Source organism: Eubalaena glacialis, chromosome X, assembly GCF_028564815.1.
Source record: "Eubalaena glacialis isolate mEubGla1 chromosome X, mEubGla1.1.hap2.+ XY, whole genome shotgun sequence".
Classification (NCBI taxonomy): domain Eukaryota; kingdom Metazoa; phylum Chordata; class Mammalia; order Artiodactyla; family Balaenidae; genus Eubalaena; species Eubalaena glacialis.
In genome coordinates, this window is record NC_083736.1 from 45,600,550 (window position 1) to 45,627,332 (window position 26,783).

Consider the following 26,783-nt stretch of genomic DNA (forward strand, 5'->3'; position numbering starts at 1 on the left):
ACAGTGACAGTTCTACTTCTTCTTTTCCGATTTGGATTCCTTTTTTCTTTTTCTTCTCCAATTGCTGTGGCTAAAACTTCCAAAGCTATGTTGAATAATAGTGGTGAGAGTGGGCAACCTTGTCTTGTTCCTGATCTTAGTGGAAATTGTTTCAGTTTTTCAGCATTGAGAACGATGTTGGCTGAACCACCATTACCTTTTTAAATAAATGTATTCTTTGTATTCTTTCAGATAAATTTCACGGTGAATTTGATAAGTTCTACAAAGTATACCACAATGACTCTAATTGGTAGTGCATTACATCTATATATTATTAACTTAGGGAGTATTGTAATCATTACTATATCAGTCTTCCCAAATTGAAGCAGAGTATAGCTATGCATTTATTCATGTCTTTATTTCTCCTATTAGAGTTTTATAATTTTCCTTGAATAGGTTTTGTGTGCCCAGGATTAAATTAATATCCAAGTATTTAAATTCACTTTGTCCCACTCTTTGACAAATCCTTTCATGCCTCGGAAGATTGCATTCTTCTTAGCTGGTATAGCCTTCCTGAAAAGTGTACTATTCCTAATGAAATGAGATTCAATTCTGAATTATCCGTTTTCTTTTACTCAATTGGCAAATAGGAAATGTGTACTGGATATTCCACCCTCTGCTCATGATGTGGTATGATAAAAAGAAGGAAGAGAGCCCTAGGCTGCGAACTGAAAAACCTGGTTAGTAGTCTAGTTTTGTCACGTACTTGCTGTATAATCCCAGAAGTAATGGGCTCTGGAGTCAGATGCCTGTTTGACCTTGGGCAAGTGACTTTAATCTATCTGTAAGTACGTTTCCTCATCTGTAAAACTGGGTCAATAAATGGTAACTATCTCATAGGGTCATGATTAGTAATAAATAAAATAATTCATGTGAAATGCTTAGAGCAGCGCCTGACACCCAGTAAACACTTAATAAATGTTAGCTATTATATCTTTTGTTGTTGTTGTTGTTAATAATAGTATAATAATACCTTTCCTGAGTCTCAGCTTCCTTATCAGTCAAATGGGAAAAATAAGGCTTCACAGAGTTTCTGTGGGGATTAACTGTGGTCACACACACACACACACACACACACATATATATATATATATATATATATATATATATAAACACTCTACACATTCTAAAGGTCTGTGCAAAGTAGAAAAATGGAAACGATCGCAGGAGGCAATTATAAGTATGGAAAACCAAATGAGATAATCTAGAAAATAATTTCTTTGGGCTTTTAAATGCTTCACATTTATGTAGCTTTTTCTCCCAGCAGATCTACTCACCAATGTTTTTCTCCCTCCTGCTAATATCAAAATGCGTTTGCGTTCTCTGCATGCAAACTAAATAACTGTGGAGGGAGACAACCAAGAGTGTAACTACCTGGAATTAAAATTCGTTGCAGGCTTCCAGGCAGAGAGTGGCTCAAGAATATACATTTGATTTTCCCACCTACACTCATCATTCCAGTTGTGACAGAAATGACGTAAGAAATGTTAAAAATGTGTGTGTAGTGGGGGGAAGGTGAGCGGAAGCTCCATCAGGATTTCTCCTCTTTAAATGTCATCTCTGCCCTTGACCTTTCCTAGGCCTTCTAATCTTCCTTGAGATCATAAACTATGATCTGCTGCCTCCATATTCAGCATAAATATTCTTTCCCTTTCCATTGACCTCTCCTTTCTGTTTTTAAACTTAAACCAGTTTCCCAAATCCTGATCAAACCATCACTTAAACCAGAGGTTCTCATATTTAGCTTGCATCAGAATTGCCTGAAGGGCTTCTTAAAACACACATCTCTGGGCCATGTCCCAGTTTCTGATTCAGTAGGTCTGGGTGGGGTCCAATAATTTGCATTTCTACTTCAGTTCTTAGGTGATACTGAGGTTGCTGGTCCTAGGACCACATTTTGAGAACCACTAACTTAAACCTTATCTCCCCCTCTAACTACCACCCCATTTCTCCCCTTCCTTTTCCTAGCCAACTTCTTTTTAAACATTTTAAAATGTATAAATGTCTTTTCAAGCACTCTTCTTTTAAACCCTTTTCCAAATCACACAGTAACACATAATCATTGTATTAAAATTAATGAAAAGAAACTGAAACCCTCCTACTTTGCTGGTGGAAGTGTAAAACGGTACAGCTACTTTGGAAAACAGTTAGGCAGTTCCTTAAAAAGTTAACAGAGTTATCATATGGCCCAGAAATTCTACTCCTAAATATATACCCAAGAGAATTGAAAATATATGTCCACATAGAAATTTGTATGTGAATGGTCATAGCAGCATTATTCACAAAAAAAGTGGAAACAACCCAAATATCCATTAATGGATGAATGGATAAATAAAATGTGGTATGCCCATACAATGGAATATTACTTGGCAAAAAACGGAATGAAATACTGATATACGCTACAACAAAGATGAACTGCTAAAGCTTGCTAAGTAAAAGAAGCCAGACACAAAAGCCCACATATTGTATGATTCCATTTATATGAAAGGTACAGAATAGGCAAATCCATAGAGACAGAAAGTAGATTAGTGGTTGCTTGAGGCTGAGTGTGGAATAGAGAGTGACTGGAAATGAGCAAAAGGGATCTTTTTAGGGAGATGGACATGTTCTAAAATTGGATTGTGGTGATGATTGCATAGCATGCAAATTTACCAAAACTCACTTAAAAGGTGAATTTAGGATGTGTAAAACTCTGTGCATTTCTTCTCTATGCATCCCCTTTACAGACCATCACGCCATCTACTTTCTATGCCCACCATTTTACTAAGTTTGCTTTCTCGAAGGTCACTTGTGCGTCCAAACCGTGAAAGCCAATAGCAGTCCTCTCCTTATCGTCTGTGATGGTACACTGGCATACTTCTCCTTCTTACCACTCCAGATGCTTGCCCCTTCAATCCCCTTTGCTGGCTATTCTTCTTCATCCTACCCCCGCTGGCTGGGTGATCAACAGGCCTCCTCAAAAGCATCCCCTTGTCTTCCTCACTAACTTTAAATTCAACATATTCCAACTCAAACTTACTATCTCCACCACACCAGGTCCCCTTGTCACCTGCCCCCACTATGTCAATAATTTTCTCTTTCTAAAGTCACTGGGGCAGAAAATTATTTTTGGCTTAACTCCTTTCATTCCCAAGTTCTTTCTACTTTTCTCTCAAAAGTTGTCACGTATTTGTGAGCAAATTATCTGAACCAACAATTCACATGGGAATCAATGCAAATATTAAATAAATACATGAAAAATGTTCAAACCAGAATAATCAAAGTAAGCAAATTAAAATTATAATATGTACCATTTATACCTATTGCATTAGAAAAAGAAAAATTTCCATGATGGCAAATTTTAGGGGAAACTGGTATTCTCATATATTGTTAATGGCAGAGTAAAACACCTCCAGGGAAAGCAGTTTGGTAAAATATATCAAGAACAATAAGAATGCTAATTTTCTTTCAACAACTAATCCCAACTCTGTATAATTGTTTTTAATGAGATAATTCAAAATGAGAAAAAGGTTATAGCTGCTCAAAATTTTTCAGCAGCATTACTTTATAATAGCAAGAAATTGGAAACAACCTAATTATCCACCAATTTGGGAACGCTTAAGCAAATTAGGGCACATTAAGCTGGTGAAATATTATGCAGCCATTAAAATTTATAACTATTGAGGAAGCCTTTATAGCAACAGGAAAAATTGTTCACCAAGTAATGCTTAGTGGGGAAAAAAGAAGCAGGACACACAAAATCACATCTACATAGTTATTATAATCATGACCCCCCCCCCACCCGCAAATCTCTACACCTATAGATAAAGGCTGGCAGGGAAATGAAAACAATCACGGTGTTAGGGTGGTAAGAGTAAGGATACTTTTTCTATGGTTCTGAAGAACCTAGGGGCAGGACAGGAATAAAGACGCAGACGTAGAGAATGGACTTGAGGACACGGGGAGGGGGAAGGGTAAGCTGGGACGAAGTGAGAGAGTGGCATGGACATATATACACTACCAAACGTAAAATAGATAGCTAGTGGGAAGCAGCCGCATAGCACAGGGAGATCAGCTCAGTGCTTTGTGACCACCTAGAGGGGTGGGATAGGGAGGGTGGGAGGGAGGGAGACGCAAGAGGCAAGAGATATGGGGATATATGTATATGTATAGCTGATTCACTTTGTTATACAGCAGAAACTAACACACATTGTAAAGCAATTATACTCCAATAAAGATGTTAAAAAAAAGATACTTTTTCTTCTGTTTTTAATTTCCTGTAATATTGCTTTCACAATAAACATTTCCCCCCAAATATCCACATGTTTATCTATCCCTTCTGTTACATTCCCATTGCACCCCCACCTTCCCAATCCAAGGCCACACTCATTCATGCCTGGATCACTGCCCCTAATTGGTCTCTTTTCAACCCATCTAGACTGCAAATGCTGCCAAATTATCTAAAGTGCCATATTTACCATGTCACTTACCTGATCAATAACCTTCAATTGCTTCCATATTTGCCATCCTACCTAGTTTTCAAGGCCTAACTGTCCTGGTGCAATACTTCACTCTTTACCCTTTTTCTCCACTGTTACTGTTGCTGCTGCTGCTCCTCTTCCTCCTCCTCCTTTATTACAAGTAACATTTACTGAGGGTTTATGGTGCCAGATTTTGTCCTAAATGCTTTACATATATTAACTCAATTATTCCACACAACAGTCACAGGAGGTAAGCACTCTTACCCCATTTCACAAATAAGGAAACCAATGGGGTGGGGTGAAAGAGAGGAGCTGGGCGGGGGGGTGGGGGAGAAAGCCACTTGCCAAATTCACACAGCTAGAGAACAGAAGAACCTGGATTTGAACCCAAGCAGACTGACTTCAAGGTCAGAACTTTTTTTTTTTATTGAAGTACAGTTGATTTACAATGTTGTGCCAATCTCTGCTGTACAGCAAAGTGACTCAATTATGCACATATATACATTCTTTTTTTATATTCTTTTCCATTATGGTTTATCCCATGAGACTGGGTATAGTTCCCTTTGCTATACAGTAGGACCTTGTTTATCCATTCTAAATGTAATCGTTTGCATCTACCAACCCCAAACTCCCACTCCATCCCTCTCCCTTCTCACCTCCCCCTTGGCAACCACAAGTCTGTTCTCTATGTCTTTGAGTCTGTTTTTGTTTTGTAGAGAGGTTCATTTGTGCCGTATTTTAGATTCCACATATAAGTGATATCATATGGTATTTGTCTTCCTCTGTCTGACTTACTTCACTTAGTATGATAATCTCTAGTTGCATCCATGTTGCTGCAAATGGCATTATTTCATTCTTTTTTATGGCTGAGTAGTAGTCCATTGTATATATATACCACATCTTCTTTATCCATTCATCTGCTGATGGACACTTAGGCTGTTTCCATGTCTTGGCTATTGTGAACAGTGCTGCTATAAACATAGGGGTGCATGTATCCTTTTGAATTATAGTTGTGTCTGGATATATTCCCAGGAGTGGGATTCCTGGATCATATGGTAATTCTATTTTTAGTTTTCTGAGAAACCTCCATACTGTTCTCCATAGTGGCTGTACCAACTTACATTCCCACCAACAGTGTAGGAGGGTTCCCTTTTCTCCATACCCTCTCCAGCATTTGTTATTTGTAGACTTTTTAATGCTAGGGCCAGAACTCTTAACAACCAGCAGGGTTTATTCCTCCAATACAGCCTGCTTAGTTTCCCCTCTGGGCCTTTCCTCCTGTAGGCCCCAGCCTTTAGTTTTCTTACCCTCCAATGAACTTAAATAGGGCACAATGATACTTATCATGTATTGGCCCCTTACCATGTGCCAGGCTTTTCTTGTTTAAACCATGTATTTGACACTTTTTCATCTTATAGCAACTAGCCTGAGTTGAAAACCTGGCTTGTCCCTTTAGTATCTGTGAGACCTTGAGTAAGTTACTTAGCTCCTCTGAACCTCAGATTCTTTATCTGAGTCATCGGTTCTCAAAGTGTGATCCCAGGACCAGCTGCATCAGCATCACCTGGGGAGCTTGTTAGACATACACATTTTGAGCCCCACTCCACACCTACTGGATCACACTCCCTGGGGGCGGGGTGGGAGCTACCATGTATCTGGGTTTTTTTTTTAACAAGCCCTCCAGGTATTTCTAATGCACATTCAAGTTCAAGAATCACTGCCCTAGTTATAATAATGCCTTCCTGACAGTTTTGGGGAAGATAAAACAGGATATGTGTAACTTAGCTAGTGGCACATAGGTTGTTTTGCAAGTGGTAATTTATTATTACTGCTACTTAACTTTGTGTGGATTAGTCTTCCTTGCTCAAGCTGGGGATGGGCAGGCATTATGCTTCCTGATGCTCTTCCTCTAATATTTCCCTGCTTGCCTAGAAACAGGCAGTACATATACTAGGTTTTAAATAAAGTCCTTTTCCTTGACTGGCTGATTAGTAAGAGAGCCATTTTGGAGAAGCACCATAGCATAGTATAGTGTCTCTGAAGCTAGACTACCTGGGTCTAGTCAACTTACTAGCTGTGGGACTTTAGGCAACTGACAACTGAATTTATCTACCTGTGTTTCAGTTTCTTCTCTCAGTCAAATGAAGAAACTAACAGTACCTACCCCTTACGGTTATGGTGGTAAATAAATATTTGCAAAGCACTTTGAATGGTGCCTAGAATAGAGTACTGTGCTCAAGAAATGTTAGTTGGCATTATTATTTTTGTGTCATTTCACCTATTCAATGGTGGAGGAGGTTCTGTTTCTTCATTTGGCAAGCAACTTCTCTGTGTCAGGCACCGTGCTAGGCATGGAGAATACATCCATGACCAAGGTGTGGTCTCCCTTCTCGACAGTCTCAGTCTAGTAGGGGAAACTCAGCAGACCCACTAGACTGAGATGATTTCTCCAAGAACAGTGGGGAATCAAGGCCAGCCATAGAATCCCACAGTATCCCCACCCAGGCCTTAGGTTCCTGAGACATGATACTGAGGGGTCCATTTGAAGGGTTTCCTTAGGGATCCTAATTGAAGCAGTTATAATGGAAAAAGCATGAACTTTGGGGCCAGACAAACCTGGGTCTGAGTCCTGGCTCCATCACTTACTAGCTGTGCGACCTCAACTAAGTTATATAACCTCTCTGGACCTCATCTATAAAATAGGTAGTAAAATTAACTGTTGTGGAGAATAAATGAGATTATGGGTATAAAAAGATCCAACCCAGTGACTGACACTTAGTTGGTGATCAGTAAATGTTGGCTTCCTCTCTTTCCATTGCCAACCAGAAAACCGATAGGTTTCCCAGACTTTGGAGTCAAAAGGAAGCCCAAATTATTCCTGACTATACCACCAAATCACAGGGGATAATATAGGCCCCTGGAAGGAACCCTGGGCTTTTCAGAGGTCAGGGGATCCAGATTCTAGCCCTCTCCCTAGGTGCCCCCACAGAGGCACAGCTAAGAGCCGTCTTCCCTGTCCCTCCTTTATTCCTGGAGTTTGAGTTAAAGAATCAATATAATTTACGGGCCTCTTGTCCTGGAGAAGAACTGGCTGAAAGAGTATATCAAACAATTTCACAAAAGAGGGGTTCCAACCAGACTGATGGAGAGCAACCTGGAGGAGGTAACTGTCTCCTCCGCATGGTCACCTATGACAGGTGGGCTCATGTCTTTGGAGCATAAGTGCCAGGTGCCATGTTCCCCACATTACAGGAACAGATTCTCCACTCTGGGCATTCTTTTTTCCTTAAGGGCTCTGCAGAAGCAACTCTTTCCTCTCTAGCCCAAGACATACATACCATTTGTAAAAATGTCCCTGCCTTCTTTTAGGAATTCTAACCTATTGTTAGCATGATCTGCCTTGGGTTTTTAATGAACAGACCTTAAGCTCTCAACAAGCCCTATAAAAAGAAAGGTGGCAGAACCCAGGAAACACTCTGAGGCAAAGGCACAGCAGTAGCTGGACAGTCTTACCTCCTCCCTGGCCCCTCCAACCACCCAGTGGCTGCTGGGAAGGCAAGCATAGTTTATGCCTTCCATCTGTGTTTTAGCATGGTCTGGTCCCCATGTCCTTGTGCCTGGGCACCTGCCTCAGGCCTCTGAGCTGATGGGCACAATGTCCCACAATACTCCTGACTACGTATTCCAAAATGTGCTACCCATCAGTTTGGTCTATAGCCCAGCTGCCTAGTGGGCAGGCTGGATTACATCTTACAGCATCAAGGCCTTTGTACTGACACCAGACAAGGTTCCTCAAAGGAAACAGAGCAAATAGAAAACCTTACCAGTTTCCACAGAAGCCTCAGAGGTACTAACTCACCCCAACTCCCAGAGCGGTCACTTACCTCCCTGACTGGCTGGTCTTCCTGTTTCCTGTTACTGGTTTCCATTTGTCCCCAGGAAAGTCCTGCAAAGCAAAATCCTGATAAGTTAGGGAGCTCTGGGCAGCCAGGTATATAGATGGCTTCAGAAAGGTAAATAGGTCAGGAGCCTGTCCTGGGCCAGGCCCACCCCCTCTTCCCCACCCCCGCAGCTGGTTCCTTCTACTCTCCCATACAGGCTACAGAACTATGTACCTAGAGGGCTGCCTTTCTGTCAGGAGGCCTGCTGGGCTGCTGGGGGCATGCAGAGTCTAAGACAGCACTCAAGGACCTGGACAATGTGGTCTAGAAGCTCTGAGTTTCCCTCTCTTTCTCCACTCCCCTCCCAAACCACGTTAAAAACCAGTTTAGCATGTTCGCTGTTTGTTCTGGCTCTTGTAAAGAAAATCTCTTTGTTCGTTCTTCCCAGTGAACCCGCTCGTTCCTCTTGCCTCTTCCACCATAGAAAGCATCTTCTTGGAAGCCGCAGCCCTTGAGGGGGGCTTTGAGGCCTAAAGCTCCTGCTGCTGCAACCCTATCCCAGCCCACCCTGTACTGCAGGGGCCCTTCCTCCTCGTTCCAGATCCACTGACAGTGGCTGAGGTGGGCTTATTTCTGGGGAGCACTCATCCCCCATATTACAGGAGGAGACTCTTCACCCTGGGCATATTGTCCTTAAGGGCTTTGCCCAAGCATTCTTTTCCCTGCAGCCCAAGCCACATATGCCATTTGTAAAAATGTCCCTGCCTTCCTATTCTAGCTCCAAGCCTAATGCAAATTTGCCTTTGACATTCTCCCTGATTTCAGCATTCCGTACCCTCTACCTAGTGACTCAGAACTTAGCCCAACGGGAATGCACAGTTTTTCCTAAACCTCACTGATCTTCCAAAGTCCCGCTTTCTCCAATGCTATTATTGGTCCCATTCAAAGTTTTATTAACTTTGCCTCAGTAAAAAAAAAAAATTTTACTACCTTTTGGGGGTAAGACACCTGGTTGTCAGTCATTCTGGCTAAGATACTTGTTATTTGAGGGTAGTTATGTCACCTCCCTGAACCTCAGCTTCCTGTCTGGCAAATAAGGACTAGGCTATCTAGCCTTGCTGGATTCCCAGGAGTGAGGATAAAATGGGATGTGTATAGAGAATGCTTAGCACAGCACTCGGCACATAGGAGGCTCTGGATGTTAGTAGCCATGGAAACGATGAGGTTTCACAGCTTTCACAGGACCAGAGCAGTCCCTGCCTGTACCTGTCATGTGAGAGCAGCAAAAACCACTTGTTCAACTTAGATTCTGCCTTGATGCCCGTGTAAGATGTCCCTGCTTTCAAAGACACTATTACTCGTTTTGCCACAGTGGGAGCCAGGATTTCCTGTCCATGCCCTGTCTAACCCTGTGGGAAGGGCTCAGTAAATAGAAGTGGCCAAACCAAAGTCCTGTCCCAACTCTCAATCTCCTCAAGTCCCCAGTATCACATTACTTTTTTTTTTCACTGAGCCACTTAGGTTGCTGTAAATTGTCTGCACTCTTTGGATCAAAGAGGCAGATATCTCCACGGTTCGTTGCAGATGGAGATTGATTGTGGTAGGAACTTGTTGCCCTAGTGGAAGTTATACTGCTAGAAGGCATCCTGCCAGAGTGGGGAGGGCCTGGGCTTTGCAATCAGCTTTTGGAGAGGCAGTGTAGCACAACTAGGAGCTTGGCCTCTGAGGCCACACTACATGGATTCAAATCCCACACTGAGTGTGACCTCAGGCCAACTACCGAGTTTCTCTTAGCTCATTTCCCCCAGCTATTTAATAGTGATCATAATAATAACAGTATCTATTTCTTGATTGCTTTGAGGACGACATGAGTTGATACACGGAAAGCGCCTGGAACAGCACCTGGTACGCCGTAGACACTCAAATGTTAATTATCATTATGTTGTTCAAATCCTAGCTTCACCACTTGCAAGATGTGTGATCTCACTGAGCCTCAGCTTTCTCAGCTGGAAAATGGGGATCCTATTATAACGTATCTCATATAGTTGTTAAATGAAATACTTTGATAATATATGCAGAACTAACTGGCATGAAGCATGAGGGATTTAGGTGTGTGCTGATTTTAGTTCTCTTAACAACACCAAAGAGGAGCCAATTGGCTCCCCAACCTCTTCCAGGGGCCATAAAGAGCAGGATCTCAACCCTACTTCAGAGAGCCACCATCACAACTACCTTAGCCACCTGAGCTGGGGTATCCTAACCCATGCTACAAGTTTTCCCCATGTCTGGGGGGAGGGTGAGCTCAGGTGGCAGGGGTAGAAATGGGCATGAAGTGGCTTCTGGACGGCTGTCCACATGTCTGAAAGCCTAGCATCTAAGCAGACCTACTTATCTAATCTAACAGGCATTAGGAACCCAATGTGTCCTTCCCTCAGAGCACAAAAGGAGAGGCATGGTATGGGCACAGGCACACCTGCATTGCTGCTGTCAGCTGCTGCAACCTGCAAATTTCACCTCCTTCCCTTATGGAGTTACTGGCCCTAGGATGACCGTTCTGCAGCCATCATCTGCTTACCCCACCCCCACCCCCTACTTTAGCCCCTTTTCTCCATTGTCTACTTGCAGGTCCTTCTTTCAGCAAAAGTTTCTCAAGGTAAGCCCAAATCTCCCTTTATTCTAAAAGATAATAACTCACCTTTAAAAAATGATTACTATCTGGTAGTCACTGTTCTAAGTGCTTTGCACATGTTACATCATTTAATCCTCTCAACCAACTTATGAAGTAGGTACTGTTATCATTCCCATTTTTTTTAGATGGGAATGCTTAGGAATTCAAACCCAGGTAGTCTGGTTTCAGCATCATGCCCTTAAACCATTATTTTATATTTCCTCTCCTTTTTTCCCCCCTACGTTTTATTATGAATATTTTCAAACACTTAGAAAAGTTGAACAAGTTTACAATGAACACCTATATATCCACCATTGTATAGTTTCTACAGTTAGTATTTTACTATATTTGCCTTATCACATATCTATTCACTCCTCTATCCATCCACAAATCCATCTTAAATTCTTGATGCATTTCAAAGTACAACTTTATCCCCATACATTTGAAAACTTAAATGGAATGGACAAATTCCTTGAAAGGCAAACTACCAAAGCTCACTCAAGAAGAAATAGATAACCTAGATAACCCTATGTCTATTAAAGAAATTGAATTTGTTGTCAAAAATCTTTCCACAAAGAAAACTCTAGGCCCAGATGGCTTCAATGATGAATTCTACCAAACATTCAAGGAAAAAATAATACCAGTTCTATGCAAACTCTTCCGGAAAATAGGAGAGAAGAGAACAATTCCCAACTCATTTGGTGAGGCCAGTATCTTGATATGAAAACCAGACTCGGACATCACGAGAAAACTACAGACTGAAATCCCTGATATACATAGACAAAAATCCTTAACAAAATACTAGCAAATCAAATCTGGTAATATATAAAAAGGATAAGACGTCATGACCAAGTGGGATTTATTCTGGCAATGCTAGGCTGGTTCTTATTTCAAAAATCAATCAATGTAATTCACCACATCAATAGACTAAAAGAGAAAAACTGTATGACCATCTTAATAGATACAGAAAAAGCACTTGAAAAAAAATTCAATATCCACTCTTGATAAAAGCTCTCCCAACAAACTAGGAGTAAAAGGGAATTTCTTCAACCTGTTATAAGGCATCTACAAAAAAATCTACAGCTAACATCAAAATTAATAGTGAAAAACTGGGAACAAAGTAACAATATCTGCTCTCACCACTTCTACTAAACACTGTATTGGAGGTCCTAGACAGTGCAATAGGGGCCTCCTCTCCTAATAAAGCCATACACAGTGGAAATGAAGACAAAATTACTTATATTTACAGATGACATGATTGTCTATGTAGAAAATGTTTTAAAATCTACCAAGAAAAGTGAGTTTGGCAAGGTTGCAGGATACAAGGAAAATATACAAAATTAAATTGCATTTCTACATAATAGTAAAGAATTTTAACTTGACCTTAAGAAAATAGTATCTACAATGGCAGCGAAAACATGAAATCTTAAGGATAAATATAACAAAATATGTGCAACATCTGTATGCTGAAAACTAGAAAATAAGTTGTGTAAATCAATATACTTCAAAAACTCAAGCATACATATCATTAAAGTTCGATATTTGTTTACAGTATTTTAGGCAAAATGTACTTCCAGTGAAATGCACAAACATTAAGTATACATCTGTTAAGGTTTGGCAAATGTATACACCTGTGTAACTCAAACTCTTATCAAGATATAGATCATCACCCAACAAAGTTCCCTCATGCCCTTTCCTAGTCAATCTCTGTGCTGCCTGCCACAGGCAACCACTGTTTTGAAATTTTTTCCCATAGAATAGCTGTTTTAGAACTTTATATAAAGGAATAGTAGAGTATGTACTCTTCTGTGTAAGGCTTCTTTCACCCCTAAGTTTCGTTTCTTCAAAGAATATGTATTGAGAAATTTCATACAGTAAGTCTTTCAGAAGTGTAGGCCTATGCAAAAACAGTTCAACACAGGAACTAACTTCTGGTTTGAATGCACCAGCCAAAAGGTGGCACTAGGAAAGACATGGGGGAGGAATCTGGCGGTAAGCTGGCAACAGCATAGGGAGTCCTCCCACAAATACCCTGAAGGATGGTGGTGGCTTGTATTAGAGTTGTAGGTCATAACCAGGGTATAGCAACAGCCAGTTTAGACCTGGGTCTCTGCAAACAAAGCCTGGGAGACATCTGCAAGTTTTTCAGCTCCAAATATATTTTAAAGCAGGAAATGGAAGGGAATACATGCTGTTTTGGATCAGGCACTGAGCCTGGCACTCTGTGTTACACAATCTCATTTGATCCACCCAACTAATTCATGAGGCAGCCATTACTTTCCTCCACTTTAGAGATGAGGTAATAAGACTTTATTTAGTACTGGCCATTTTATGAGGTAAAAATTCTTTTCTTTTTCCCTTTAAAAAAAATCACATAACTACAACTTTTGGTGGCTGGATGACTTGCTTAAGGTCACTCAGATACCAATTATACAGTCAGGATATAAAGCCCAGTTCTGTTCATTTTGTGAAGCAAAAGTTATTTTATTGGGCTTCCCTGGTGGCACAGTGGTTGAGAATCTGCCTGTCAATGCAGGGGACACGGGTTCGAGCCCCGGTCTGGGAAGATCCCACATGCCGCAGAGCAGCTGGGCCCGTGAGCCACAACTACTGAGCCTGCGCGTCTGGAGCCTGTGCTCCGCAACAAGAGAGGCCGCGACAGTGAGAGGCCCGCGCACCGCGATGAAGAGTGGCCCCCACTTGCCACAACTAGAGAAAGCCCTCGCACAGAAACGAAGACCCAACACAGCCATAAATAAATAAATAAATAATTTTTTTAAAAAAGTTATTTTATTCTGCCTCTAAAGATGAGGTAAGTGCAATTTTGATCACTGAATGTCTTGCCCAAGGTTAGTAAGCTACCACCTGGTGGACCCAGCACTATATAATTTTAAGATATTATAATTGTTATGTTTTTGAATGATTTACCTAGCTTTCTCCTCACAAAGAGAATAATGAAGCTCACCCATCCAAGAGCCAAGTCCTCACCTGCACTGTTGGATTCCTGGGTTTCCAAGTATTGCCAGGTGCCAAGCTGCTGTCCTCAAGGGTACCGTGCTGGGGATTATGATAGCAAGCTGAACACCGGATGCACTGGTGGTGGTGGCACCGGCAGTTGTAGCAGTTTGGCATCATATTTCTCTTTCGCAAAGCAGGGCAGACTTCCCCAGAACAATAAATGCAAGGGTCATGGACTACAGCTCCCTGGACATTGCAGGAGTAAGAGCACGTCCTGCGGTAATCAAAATCACCACAGTGTAGTGGCTTACAACACATGGATTGTTCTAGACCTTTGCTTGCAAAACATTCTTTGTAAGTGGTAGTTTCTGACTGAAGGGGTGACATGGAATGATATGATTGGTCTGTGGCATGATAGGGTTGGTCTGTGGAGTGATATGATTGGTCCATGGGATGGCGCCTCAATTCCCTATAGCTGGAGCTCATTGGCTGGAAGTTTTGGTCAACAGGTTTTGGTCTCTGAGTAAAAGTCTTGCTATGAGTGGTTAAACCTGGCAAATGAGATGTAGATAAGGGTTTGCTACTCTCTTCAAAGAACTTTCTTCTGTCTGCAAAGGGCAAGAGGGTGGCTTCCTCTCCAGCTTGGGCAGTAGAAGCCTTCAATTCCTTGTCACCTGGGTTGGAAGAGTTTTCCACGGCTAGTGCCACATGTGGCTGCAGGTTGTGCTCTGGCGACCATCTCCAGTGACCTCCACGGACTCCGCGGTGAACATTTGTTTTTTCAGAGTCTGAGGAGGATGGGTCAGATGCCTTCCACCAGGTGTTCAGGCTCAAAGAGGACTGGCCAGGTCTCTGGCTAGGGCTCATTCGTCCCTCCAAGCCCGTCCTAGATTCATGGCCCTCAGGGGCTTGGCTGAGGCACTCTGAAGACCTAGCCCTGAGTATCATGCTCTTGTTGAAGAGCTTGTCTCTGGGGCTAGGTGGTTTTTTATACGAAGATAGAAGGGATGAGTTAGAGGCAGGAAGTGGAGGACTTTCTAGGCGCTCCTCGGTCTCTTCCACTGGCTCCTTGGTGTCACACAGCTGTGACAAGGGACTCTTGCCTTTCTGGAGCTGGGCCTTCCTCCTCTGAATTTCATTACGTAGATTGGTAGCAAAACGCTCACTCTTCCGCCGGTTTTGTATTGAGCGGCCCCGGGTCCCTCCATTTCGCCTACCACCCACCCGGCCACACTCCTTGGGCTCGCTGTCCCCTTCTTCAGTTGCCTCTGTGCGGCCAGCTACTTTAGTGGTTTGTTGAACAAGGGAGCCAGAGGCAGAGGACGGCTGGCTGGCCAATTCACTGTCAGCTCTGCTTGCTCTGTTTGGGTCCTGGAAACTTCTTTCTGGAGGGTGTCCATCAGCTTCTCCATGTGGGGAACTGCTTGCGCTCTGATGCCCCGAACCCAGAAGTCTATCATCCACTGGCCTGGTCCTTCTCTCTTTGCTGGGCTGGTCCTGGGTTCCTCCTGCAGGGGGGCATGGGCTTTTCTTGCCTGTGTGGCTACTGTGCAAAGGGGATAGAGTCCACTCCTGCCCATCCTGCCCAGCTGGAAGCTCCGTCCCCTTGCTGTCCCTAGTATCAAGGTGCACATGCTGCAAGTGGGACACCAGTAGCTGTTCAGGGGCACTATGACGATGTCCTGTGAGGTGTGGAGGGCTGCCAAAAGAAGAAGCCTTAGCTAGTTCTGCTGAAGCCTGGTTGAGTGGGCTGGAATCTGTGCTGGAAGCTTTGTCATATGCTTTTGGGACTCCAACAGCTTTGGCCGAGGCCTCCATCAGTAGATGCTCAGAGCCCTTCTGGCTGGATTCAGGAAGTTGGCTGAGCTCACAGTTCCGATGGCCCTCATTTGTCACTTGGTCTTGCCCGCTGAGGCAGCAGAACCTGTTAGGGTTCCTTGGGGATAGCATGGTGTCCAAGCTAGGTTTCTCCTGTTGCAAGGAGTCCACAAGCTCAGAAGCCCTGCTCTGCTCTCCATTGAGGAGTTGGGCTCTGGAGGCCTGAAGACTGTCTCGCCTCACTGGAGGTTGTGGTGGACCCCTGGCAGCCTTGGCAGGCCCCGAGTGGTGGACCTCCTGTGGACGGGATGATATCTGGGAGCTAGGAGTCAGGTGGCCCCCACTGGTACGCCGGCCACCTCCTGAGGGCTCGGCCACATTAAGCTGGCCATTAGGGGCCTTAGTTGGCCCTGGGCCTTGCATGATGCAGTCCACAGAGCCTGGCTCCTCTGGCCTGAGGGAAAGGGCACAGTCAGAGGCATTTGAGCTGGCCGAGAAGGAGCTATAGGCTGAGTCACGCTGATTGGGGTATGTGCTCTGGTCAATGGGCAAGAGGTGGCCCTCATAGGTGGCTTGGCCTGGTTGCTCCAGGCTCTCCATGCTGCCAATGGAGCTGCTTTTCTCAGTGCTGCAGTGCCGGGAGAGTGGACACCACTGCACACACACGTCACTGCAAGACACAGGACACACCAGTTAGTTACGTCACCAGATCCCTTTCCCACCTTGGCCAGCCCTGCCATGGGAGAGGCACCCATGTCACAAGTGAGAGAGAGATAAGGCAAAAGAGGAAGGAAGGGAAACAGGGGAACAGATGGACACTGGGGGTACCACAGAAATGTGGTAAAATGGGAGACAAGATGACATGTGGAAGAAGGATAGGGCAAGATCCCAAAGACTAACAGTGTGAGAACTCCACTGAGGGTTGTGCTCTGTTTCTCTGCCTTCAGTGAGTCTAGAATTGCTTCTGGACTATTGCTGTCCCCAGGGAGTCAGCTATAGCTCTCTGCTAGGAGAAACAAGCACAGACTATTAGCATTTGAGAGGGGCCCTAAAGGGCTGATTTAATTTCAGCCAGCCCATTTTGTAAATCAGTGGTTCTCAAATTTGAGCATGTATCAGAATCACCCAGAGGGCTCATCAAAACACAGGTGACTAGGTCTCATGCCCAGAGTTTTAGGTCTGGGTGGATCCTGAGAATTTTACTTCTGACAAGTTCCTGGGTGATGCTGGTGCTGTTGGTTCAGGGACCATGCTTTTGAGAATCATTGGTGTCAAGCAAGCCCTGCAAAGGGAAGTGATTGTGAGGATGTGATTTTCTCAAGATCGCCCAGCTCTAGTTCATGGCCCAGACAGGGCCAGAATTTAGGCGTCCCCCTGTTCTTTTCTTGGTAATAGTAATCCTCACCATTTACTGAGGACCTACAATGTGCCAGGCACTTTACAATGTCTCATTTCAAACTGAAGGGAAGAGATTATTATCTCCACTTGACAAATGAGAAAACTGAAGCTGAGAGAGGGAAAGTAAACTGACAAGCTCACACAGCAGCTAAAGAAGCAGACCTGGAATTTGAACCCAGGCCTCTATGAGTCTAATGTCCTAGGTCTTCTGCTACACTGTCTGTTAAATGTAAATAATAGTAATATCTGTATAAGAGGGTTGCTTTGTGGGTGAAATCAGATAATAAAAGTGAAGCTCTTGTCGCAGCCTGGGGACCTAGCGAAGGTTCAATACCTGGAGCTGCTGCTCTCTTGATTGTTGTTTTCATGGCTATTGTTATCAGCATCCTCTCTACTACGACTTTTGATACTACAGTGGTCCCTGCCCACCCAGGCCGCCCTCATCCCCCATGGCAAAGCCAAACCAGGGAGAACAAAGAAGCGACTAGGATCAGACACAATCTTGAATTTTAAGTACCATTTCCCACACACAAAGCCAAACTGAGCCAAGTCATGCCAGTAACACCCTGTGACTAGAAACCCAGGAGGTTGCAGGCTGCCCTCAGAAAGGCCACAGTTCCAAACACCAGAGCTGAGCGGTGGCGGGAGCCCACAAGATCCCCCAGGTCAGCCTTTCCTAATTCTTGCTCCCTGCCTTGCCCCTTAGCCACTCCACTTACTTGACCTCTGGGCTAGGAATCCATCAATTACTCCTTGGCAAGGAGATCTACTACCCAACTCACCACCCTTCCTGCTGAAAACCGCCACGCCCCCACTCAAACAGAAGCCAAGCTCAGAATATATTTCTGTGTATTCTCCCAGAACAAAACTGCCTCTGCCTCTTCCCTGAGCCCCTGGCTTCTGATGCCAGATAAAGACACCGAGTCAGGGCAAACTCAACCCTTAGCTTCCCTGAGCCTCCTCAACAGAAATCCCTTCTCAGAGGGAAAATCTTGTTGTGGAAGGGAAAAGGCAGCTGAGGCCAGCAGCTTTGCTGGCTCTGGGCTTGCTGAGAAAGTTCTCTGAGTCTGCTGGGCAGCTGTTTCAACCACAGAGCATGCCAAGCGCCCTAAATTGAGAGATCCTCATTGCAGGTGGACCCTGTTATTCAGGGAGGTTCCCATTCTGAAAGCTTTGGTTCTGTGACAGAGCTGGGATGAGAGGAACAATGGATGAGGTCACCATGAGTCACTGTAGCTAGAGAAGAGGACCAGAACCCAGTCCCAGGGCCACCGATATCAGAGACCAGGACGATGCAGAGGAGCCAGGGAAAGAGACTGCAAAGGAAACAAGGTGAAAAGGAGGAGAGAGTGGTGTTCTGCAAGTCAAGTGAGGTCAGTATTTCAAGGAAACATTTTCTAAAAGGAAAGCGACTGTCCCAAAGTCACAGACAGTTCTCAGTAGACGAGGACCAGAAGCCAGGCACTCTGGAACCCCACCCCATTTTCCGGGATAGCACTCTGGGCTCTACAGCCTCCAACGGGGAATAGAGCAGAGGAGAAGGAGTGGCTGGGTGATCTAGCCTCTACCCCATCTTGAGGGGAGGGTTCTAGACTTACCTCGTGTTGCAGCCGGAATGCCAGGACAAGCTGAAGGCTTCAGAAGGGAAATGCATGTTGGTGGCCGCTTCAGGGCATCCCTCCAGCAGCTTGGCCACATGCCATGAATGTGGCCTACTGACGGGGGCGTTCCTCCTACAGTAAGAAAGGGGCAGGAAGTCAACTTAGGGAACCAGAGGTGAAATCACTTCCCAGGCAGCTTCCGCCCCCACCCCCTCTTTCCCTTAAATGAAGTAGAACATCTTGCAAGGAGCTGGTGTAGGAATCTTACTGGCCACCCCCTCAGCTCTCAGTACTCAAATCTCCTTCACCCCAAGGACAATCCCTGGAGATACAGAATGTTAGCGTCACAGGGCTCTTTTGCTCATGGGTGTATCCCAAGCGTGTACAGCAGTGCCGGACGCATAGTAGATGCTCAATAAATATTTGTGGAATAAGTGAGTGCTGCTGCCCAATGAACAGTGTGCCCACCCTAAGTTTTCTCTGAGAAAAAATTCATTCTGGCCAATCTTCCCATTTTTCTCTAAGAAAGGGATAGGTAAATGACTGAGAAGTTTGAGCAAGTCAACACCAATTGGCTGCCAATTTTTGGCTTATTCATTTGATCAGCATTTGTTGTATGTGTCTTGTGTACCATCTGTACATAGCTCTGGGGATACAGAGATCAATCAAATATGGCTTTGCCCTTGAGAACTTACAGATTAGTGAGAGAGAAAGACCTAATTCATATAAAGCATGGTAAAGGCATTCAGAGAGTGAAGGATAAGATGGGCACAGAGGTGAGGTCCCCAAGTTTGTAGGCAAAACGGTGGCAAGGAGCCCCAACTCCTGCCAGGGAGAATAGAACGAGATGATGGATGGTGTGCTAGGCTGACAGGGGAGACCGGCTGTTCAGCAGGACAGGGGTGAATAAAGGGAAATGGGCCTGAGGCCAAGGCTCTGGATACAACCACAGCGTCTGCCTGGTGCTGGAGCTGCAGCCACAACTCTTGCATTGACTGGCTTCTACAGGACCCATCCCTGTGCTCTGGTATATTTCACATGAATAGATGCCACCCTTGCAAGTGGGGAAGAATGGGATGGGGAAGAGCATGTATGGGGCATGGGTAGTGCCAGAAGATAAAGAGATGATTGATATGAGAGAGAATGAGGGGAGGGGGGAGAACAAGAGAGAGGGGAAAGGGAGGAGGGAAGGGGGAAGGAGAGAGAGAGAGAGGGGAAGGGAGGGGAGGGGAGAGAAGGGGAGGGGAGAGGAAACAAGGAGAGAAAGATAGATGTCAGAAGGGCCAGACAGATGACAGAGATAAGAGGGAGAGATGGTACAGAGAAAAATAAGTGACAGAAAGGGAGAAAAGTCTGAGAAAGACTATAAGGAACTACACAGAGAGAAATGGATGATAGAGAACAAGATAATGACAGAGTAAGAGAAACATGATAAATAAAGGAGATGATGGAGAGATAAATAGATGATAGCTTATTTACTAATTTATTCATTCATTTACTGTGGCAGATTCCATACTAGACACACTGAGGGAGCAGAGTTGACTAAGATAAGGGCCCGTGTTTTCAACACTCTTGTTATAGAGGGGGATAAATCAGCTCTCTACCTCCCAGGAGCAGTAGTAGACAGACTCAAGCTGATTCCATCCTAGCTGGGAATGCCCCTCACCCCAGCGGAAACACAGACTATCCCAGCTGTGCAGAGCTCTAGAGGGCTAAGGCCTAAAAAGGTAGTCCTGAGGAGAATGACCTTGCTGGGGAAAACATGTGTTGAGCGGTAACAGGCCAGACACAGAGAAGGAGGTGTAAGAGGAAGGGCAGGGGAAGCTGCCTACCAAAGGTCAGGAACCAGAGCCACAGGTCAGTAGCAGTGGCTAAAAATTATGGGAAGGAAAGGAGGTGAGGCCCCCACATTTAACCACACTGTTCTACTATGGATTCAGAGTGCCCAGCAGGGAGGCTCAAGGCACTAGAAGACCTTGTGGGGAGGCACCTGCTCCAGAGTTTCACACACAAAACCATGATGCTAGAAACCTCTCCAGCGGCTGTTACCCAGAAGTCATCCATTAACAACGATTTATAAAGCATCTCACAGATGTACTATGTACTAGTATGTGCTAGGTACCATGTGTATCTACTATGGACCACATTTCTAGGCACTGAGGATACAGTGGAGAGCACGGCACCTCTCTTATTTTGGGCCCTTCTTCCACATCCAGCATTCCTGAAGTTGAGTGCAGAGTTTAAAACCTGGGCAGTCAGCCTTGATACCACCTTCTCCCCAACCATCCAGTCTCTTACTGAATTCTACTGAGCCTTCTTTTACAGTATCTCTTTGGCTTTTCCTCTTTCTATCTCTCCCCCCACCCCCCACCACTATTTCCATTGAGGCTATTCCACATAATCATTTTTCTCCTCCACAGAGCCCGCCACCCACAGCTCCTGTTCTAGCCTTTAACACTTTGTGTCCAAAATGCTGTGTTAGTCTGCCAGCCAGTCTCACCTTGTTCCACCTCCAGTCACTGCTTTTAGATCATATCATATCAAACACCAATTGGATTGTGGCACTTTCCTATTCAAGAATCTTCACTGGCTCCCTATTTCTTAACCTGTCCTGCAGCAAATGTAAACTGGATCAGACTTTCAAAGCCCTTTATAAGCTATCTTTACCCACCCAGCCCAACCTCTCATGTCTCTGTTCCAATTACACCCTGCAACCAGCTTTGTGCCTCTGCTTTTGGTTTTCTAGTAGAATCTAGCACAGGCTCTGGAATTGGACCTTGGTTGGAATCCACCACTTAAAAGCTCTGTTGCTTTAGACAGGTGCCTTCACTTCTCAGAGCTCTAGCTTCCATGATAGTAAAATGGGGATAACAGTACCTAATTAATGGAGTTGTAAAAAAATCAAATGAGACCATGAATGTCAACTGCCTAGAATAGGGTTTCAGTTGTTACTGTGAATGTTCCCTCTGCCTGGAATGCCCCCTCTCATTTTGTTACTCTAAATCCCACCTGTTATTCAAGGTACTGCTCGAGTAACATCTACTCCAGGGAGCTTGTCCTTAGTAATCTAGTCCCCACAATTTAGCCCATCATAATATAATGTTTGATATTGCTCATCATCATTTCATGTACGTTAGTCTCATCCTACCAACTATACCAAGCCAGCAGGCAACGAGACAAAAACAAGTGAGACAGATCTACTAGGTTCATAGCCTAACTACCATTTTGGATGTGTGATTCTGTGTAAGTCACTTAACCTATCTGAGCTTTAGTCGGTTTTCTTATCCAAAACAAAACAAAACAATAATCCTTACCTGGCTAGGTTATTGTGGGGATGAGACAGAATATTCTCAAAGCATCTGGGACACATACTGATGCATAACAAGTGGTCAATATGTAGTAGGTACTATAGTAAGGGTTGTCAGCTCAGACTTGTCCTTCTCGATGGTTTAAGAGTACTTCCACCCAGATTTGTCCATCCACTGTCAAGGTTCCACTAGCATCACTCCCTTGCCACACTTTGAAAGATAGCTTACAAAGGCTCCTACTCTCTCTAGGGTTTCTCCAGGAGTGGGAAACAACCCTAACGGAGACAGAAGCAAGGCAGTGGGGGCTTTGGGACCACTGGGAGAAAAGCACAAGCTGCAGGGAGGAAAATCCCAGTGGAGGAACTGTAGCCAGAGCTGGAGCCTTCTAGCCCTAGATTAGGAGAGGAGAGGAAACTATCTATAGGGTCTGATACCTGGCCTATTATTATTCCTGAAGAGCCCTAGACTTGGAGTCAGTCCACACTCACATTCCAATCCTAGCAGTGTGACCTGGGGCAAGTCACTTCTCTGAGTTGTAGATTCTTTATCTGTAAAACGGAGATGATCACCATCCCTTACTCATGAGTTAAAGTCTGGATTAAATGCAGTCCCATATGTGAAATCACTCAGCATCGTGTCTGGCGTACTATTAACTTAAAAAAACATAACACTATTAACTTAAAAAAAATAACAACAGGGACCATTTATTGGATACTTAAGATGTACCTGGCACTGCACACTTTGCATGCATTAGCTGATTCAATCCTCACTCCAGCCTTATCAGTAAGCGCTATTATTATGGTCCCTTTACAGATGCAGAAACAGAGACACAGAGAGCTGAACTGCTTTGCCAAGAACACACAGCTAGTAACCAGCAGTTGAGAATGAGGCTCAGGTCCTCCAACCCTTTTTAGGATACCACACGACCCCGCCTCCTCAAAGAGGGATCTATCTCAAAAAGCTTATACACCTAAGGCTTTTCCTAGCCATTCCTTCAAGAAGCAGTCAGAAAAGGGAAGTCTCAGTAGTCCTAAAGTTTAAACCATCCCCTCCTTAGGCAGTGGGGAAAGAGGATGAGGAGAAATAAGCACAGAGGTAAGAAAATGCCAACCACCAACCATGTAGCTCCAGGCCTAGCTGTGGAGGCAACAACCTCTTTCTCCTAAGGCACTATCATTAAACACACACCCTATCATTCATTACCCCCAAATTCTTTTCTTAGGAAGCAAAACGGGATATTGAAGACAGAAAGCCGAAGGGGGAAGAGGGAGAAGCAGCCATGATGGCCATGGCTACCAGTAGTACCTACCATGGAAGTTGCCCAGGATGGGGAGATGGCTTAGGAGAGAGCTGGTTATCCAGTCAGCTCAGATGCTCCTCAACAACCCCTCCAGCCAGCCCACTGGGCTTCTTTCTGCAGGCTGGATCCTCCTTTAGCAGAAACCCATCTGCCTTCCTTTAAGTCCTCTTGACAAGAGGGGCCATCAGCCCAAGCCCCTGAGTGTGATTCAAGGGGCTCAAGCACAGCCAGGTCCCAGTTCCAAGAACAGAAAGGAGTAGCACTGAAGGCAAGGTATGGCCATCAGCCTGGTTGGGCCTAGAGGAGGCCACAGCCTTAGGGAATGAAAGGCAGTGTCAAGAGCTGGATAGGAGTGAAGACGCTGCTCCAGAAGCCAGCCAGCACCCTGGTGGCAAAGGGAAGGATGAAAGGCAGTTCCAGCAGCATAAACAGCCCCCCTGTTCCCTACTCCAGCCTCCTCTGAGCCCTGGCCCGCCCCCTTCCACAGCTCAGAGGCCAATAAGGAAGCTGGGCCCCCAGCCACTGCTAGAACTCAGGAAAGGAGCAAGGAAATGATGTTTGGGAAAGATAAAGCGGGTGTCTAAAAAGAATTTTTAAAAATACACGTAAGTGAGAGAGAAAAATACCCCAGACACATACACTTAAAAGAATTCCTGTGCTTCCTGGACTGGGTTGACCCCACCCAGCCATCTCCGCAGGTCCTCTGGGCCCCAGAAAAGGAAAGCCCAGATCAGCCAGGCCCAGCAGCCTCCAGGTCCAGAAAAGCAAGTAGCACTACACCTGATTTTACATAGATGGGGACAAGTAACCTAGAGATCTCCCAAGATGAATGTCCTGCTGAGATAGAAAGATTCACAAACCATTCTGGGCTGTATTTTCAGGGTCTGCACGTCCTACAGGCACCTGAGCAGACCCAAAGGAAACTGCATTTCACACCAGACACTCCAACTCCAGAATAGTGCTGCTTGGAGTAAGCATCCCTGCCTCTGCCATGATTTTGCTCTGACCTCTGGCAATTTACTCCCCCTCTATGGGCTTCTGTTTCCTCTCTGCAAAATACAACATTAAAGTCCACTGTCACAAACAACCCTTCCAACTATGGCATGCTCTGACGTAATAGTCCCAGGCCCGAGCCTGGGGGTCCATATGATGTCCTCAATGACCTACGCAACAGCCAGAACCCCGAGCAGCCCCACAGGAGTTCGTTGCACACACTAAGCCCAAGCTCAGGCATCAGAATTTGATTTCTCTTGGGGATTTAGAGTTAGGGTTTTCCCTTCATAATATTCCTGGATCCCCACTCCAGTTTCCCTTGGCCTCTGGTCCCAATTCCAGCCATTTCTGGCCCCTGAGAGGGTTTATGTGAGCTTCCTCAGGACAAGAAGGATGCCAGGGCCTTCGCTTTCTAGGGAAATCATGCCGGGAGGCACCTTCCCCTCTCTTCCCTCTGTACCTCCTAGGGAGGTTTGGGTGGACTTTTGTCTGTTCCACAAAAGGCAGGTGCCAAAGCCCTCCTTTGGTAGTTAGAAGTACTGTAAGGGGGAAGTTTGGGGATTTTATGTGCATGTGGATCTGGCTTGGAGTCTCAGCTTTCCCACCCACTAGTTGTTTGGCCTTGGGCGTGTCACAGAGCCTCAATTTCCTCATCTGCAGTGCATGCCTGGCACGTGATAGGCATTCAATAAATGATATCCATTATTAATATTATCCTCTACCCCAAATAATAATGGGCAAGGTATTGTTAGTGGCTAGAAAAAGAATGTCTTCAAGCCAAATGAAGAGGAAAGCAAAAGAACTAATTAAGAGAAGGTTCAAAAGCCAAGCCTAGTTCTCTAGAGTAGCACTCCTTAAACTTCAGTGGCCAGACTAATCACCTGTCCATCTTGAACCAGATTCTGATTCAGTAGCTCTAGACTGGGCTCCAGATTCTGACTTTCTAACAAGCTCTAGAGTGATGGTGATGCTGCCAGTGTGATAACCACATTCTGACGATACACTAGGGAATATAATACCTTTAGCGTTAGCAGTACGCTAGGGAATAACCCCGGTCTGAAACAGCATCAGAATAAACAGTCCCTTTTAATGTCATTATTGAGGCCTGGGTACCCAGCCTTCCCTAATCTGGTCGCCAAGTGCCTGCCTCCCTCCACTCAGTAACCCAGTCCATAAAAATGCTTCCCTGACCCCCCCCACTTCCTAACAAAATAAAGAGTAACAAATTTGATAGCAGTCTGGCCCTGTCAGTGGCCAGGTGGACTGAGGAAGTTTTGATTAAAGGTGCAAGCATGTTCTTGGGACTGGCTCAGGTAGGGAGGCAGGGTGGGAGCATGACAGTTGGGTAGTCACCAGAGGAGGTGATATGATGGGCAGATGGGCACAGATAGCATATACTGAAGAAATCCTTGGGCAGAGGATGATTAGAGAGGAATGTGAGCAGTTTGGCCAGTTTGGGATTTAGAAAGGAGGCTGGGAGATGGGGTGGGGGTAAAAGAGGTACCCTCTCCCTTAGCAGAGCTAAGTTCCAGACAACATGAGCAAGTATCACCTCCTATGTTCAGGGGAAGGAAAAGATGACTGCTTCTTTTCCAAGCACTCAGAGGATAAGAACTTGGCGTGGGTGCAAGGAGGGTGAGCACATGCAGGCAGAAGTGGCAGATCTGTCAGAAGTTGGCTCCCAGAAGAGGCCTCATAAAGGCTGTTGTGAAAGGTGAGGGGAGGGAGGTGGACCAATTCTAGAAGGAGTCAACCTCTGGCTGCTGTAGTGGGGTGTCACCCCAATACCTTCCGACAGCACTACCAGTCTCTGAGCCTGGCTCCCAGCAGACCCCTCAAGAGCTACTTGGAGGGAGGAAGGTAGAGGGCAAGCAGAAAGAGAACCGGGGCTTGGGGTTATGCTTAGCCTGAGGTCTGGCCCATAACCTACTGCAGGCTCTTTCCTTTTCTGAAAGTGTTTAGATAAGGAGAAGCACAAAAGAGTGTCCTTGATTAGCTCCGTTTACTTTCTGTGGCTCTTCCAGCCTCCCCCACCCCAAAACAGCACATTCCACCTGCCCCACATGAAGGAATCCATGCTCATTCTGGCCCGCTCAGCAGGAAGGGAAGCCCGCACACAGCTGGTGGACAGAACAATGCATGGCTTGTTTATCTGACAGAAGGAGGCAAAAGCCGCTTGATCACTGTAGAGGGGCTCTGAAGGCCTCACACCCTCACACTGTTAGCTGGGGGACCCTGCAACCTGGTGATCTGGAGACCTTCCTTATACAGACCCAACCAAGGGAGAACATGTATGTGTATGTAAATGTGTGAATGTATATGTCTGTGTACATGTATGGGTATGTATGTGTGTATCTGT

General features: G+C 45.1%; 1 protein-coding gene across 2 annotated transcripts in view; it reads right to left on the bottom strand.

Annotated features, from left to right (window-relative positions):
• The window catches only part of SHROOM4 (shroom family member 4), a 204,446-nt gene that overhangs the window by 26,558 nt on the left and 151,105 nt on the right, over positions 1-26,783 (bottom strand). For both annotated transcript variants that reach the window (XM_061178349.1, XM_061178348.1), the window contains exons 3-5: positions 18,821-18,955; positions 14,037-16,494; positions 8,384-8,445 (exon numbers count right to left, since the gene is read on the bottom strand). In XM_061178349.1, coding sequence (XP_061034332.1) covers positions 8,384-8,445; positions 14,037-16,494; positions 18,821-18,955 — 2,655 coding nt within the window. The remainder of the gene's footprint in view (positions 1-8,383; positions 8,446-14,036; positions 16,495-18,820; positions 18,956-26,783) is intronic.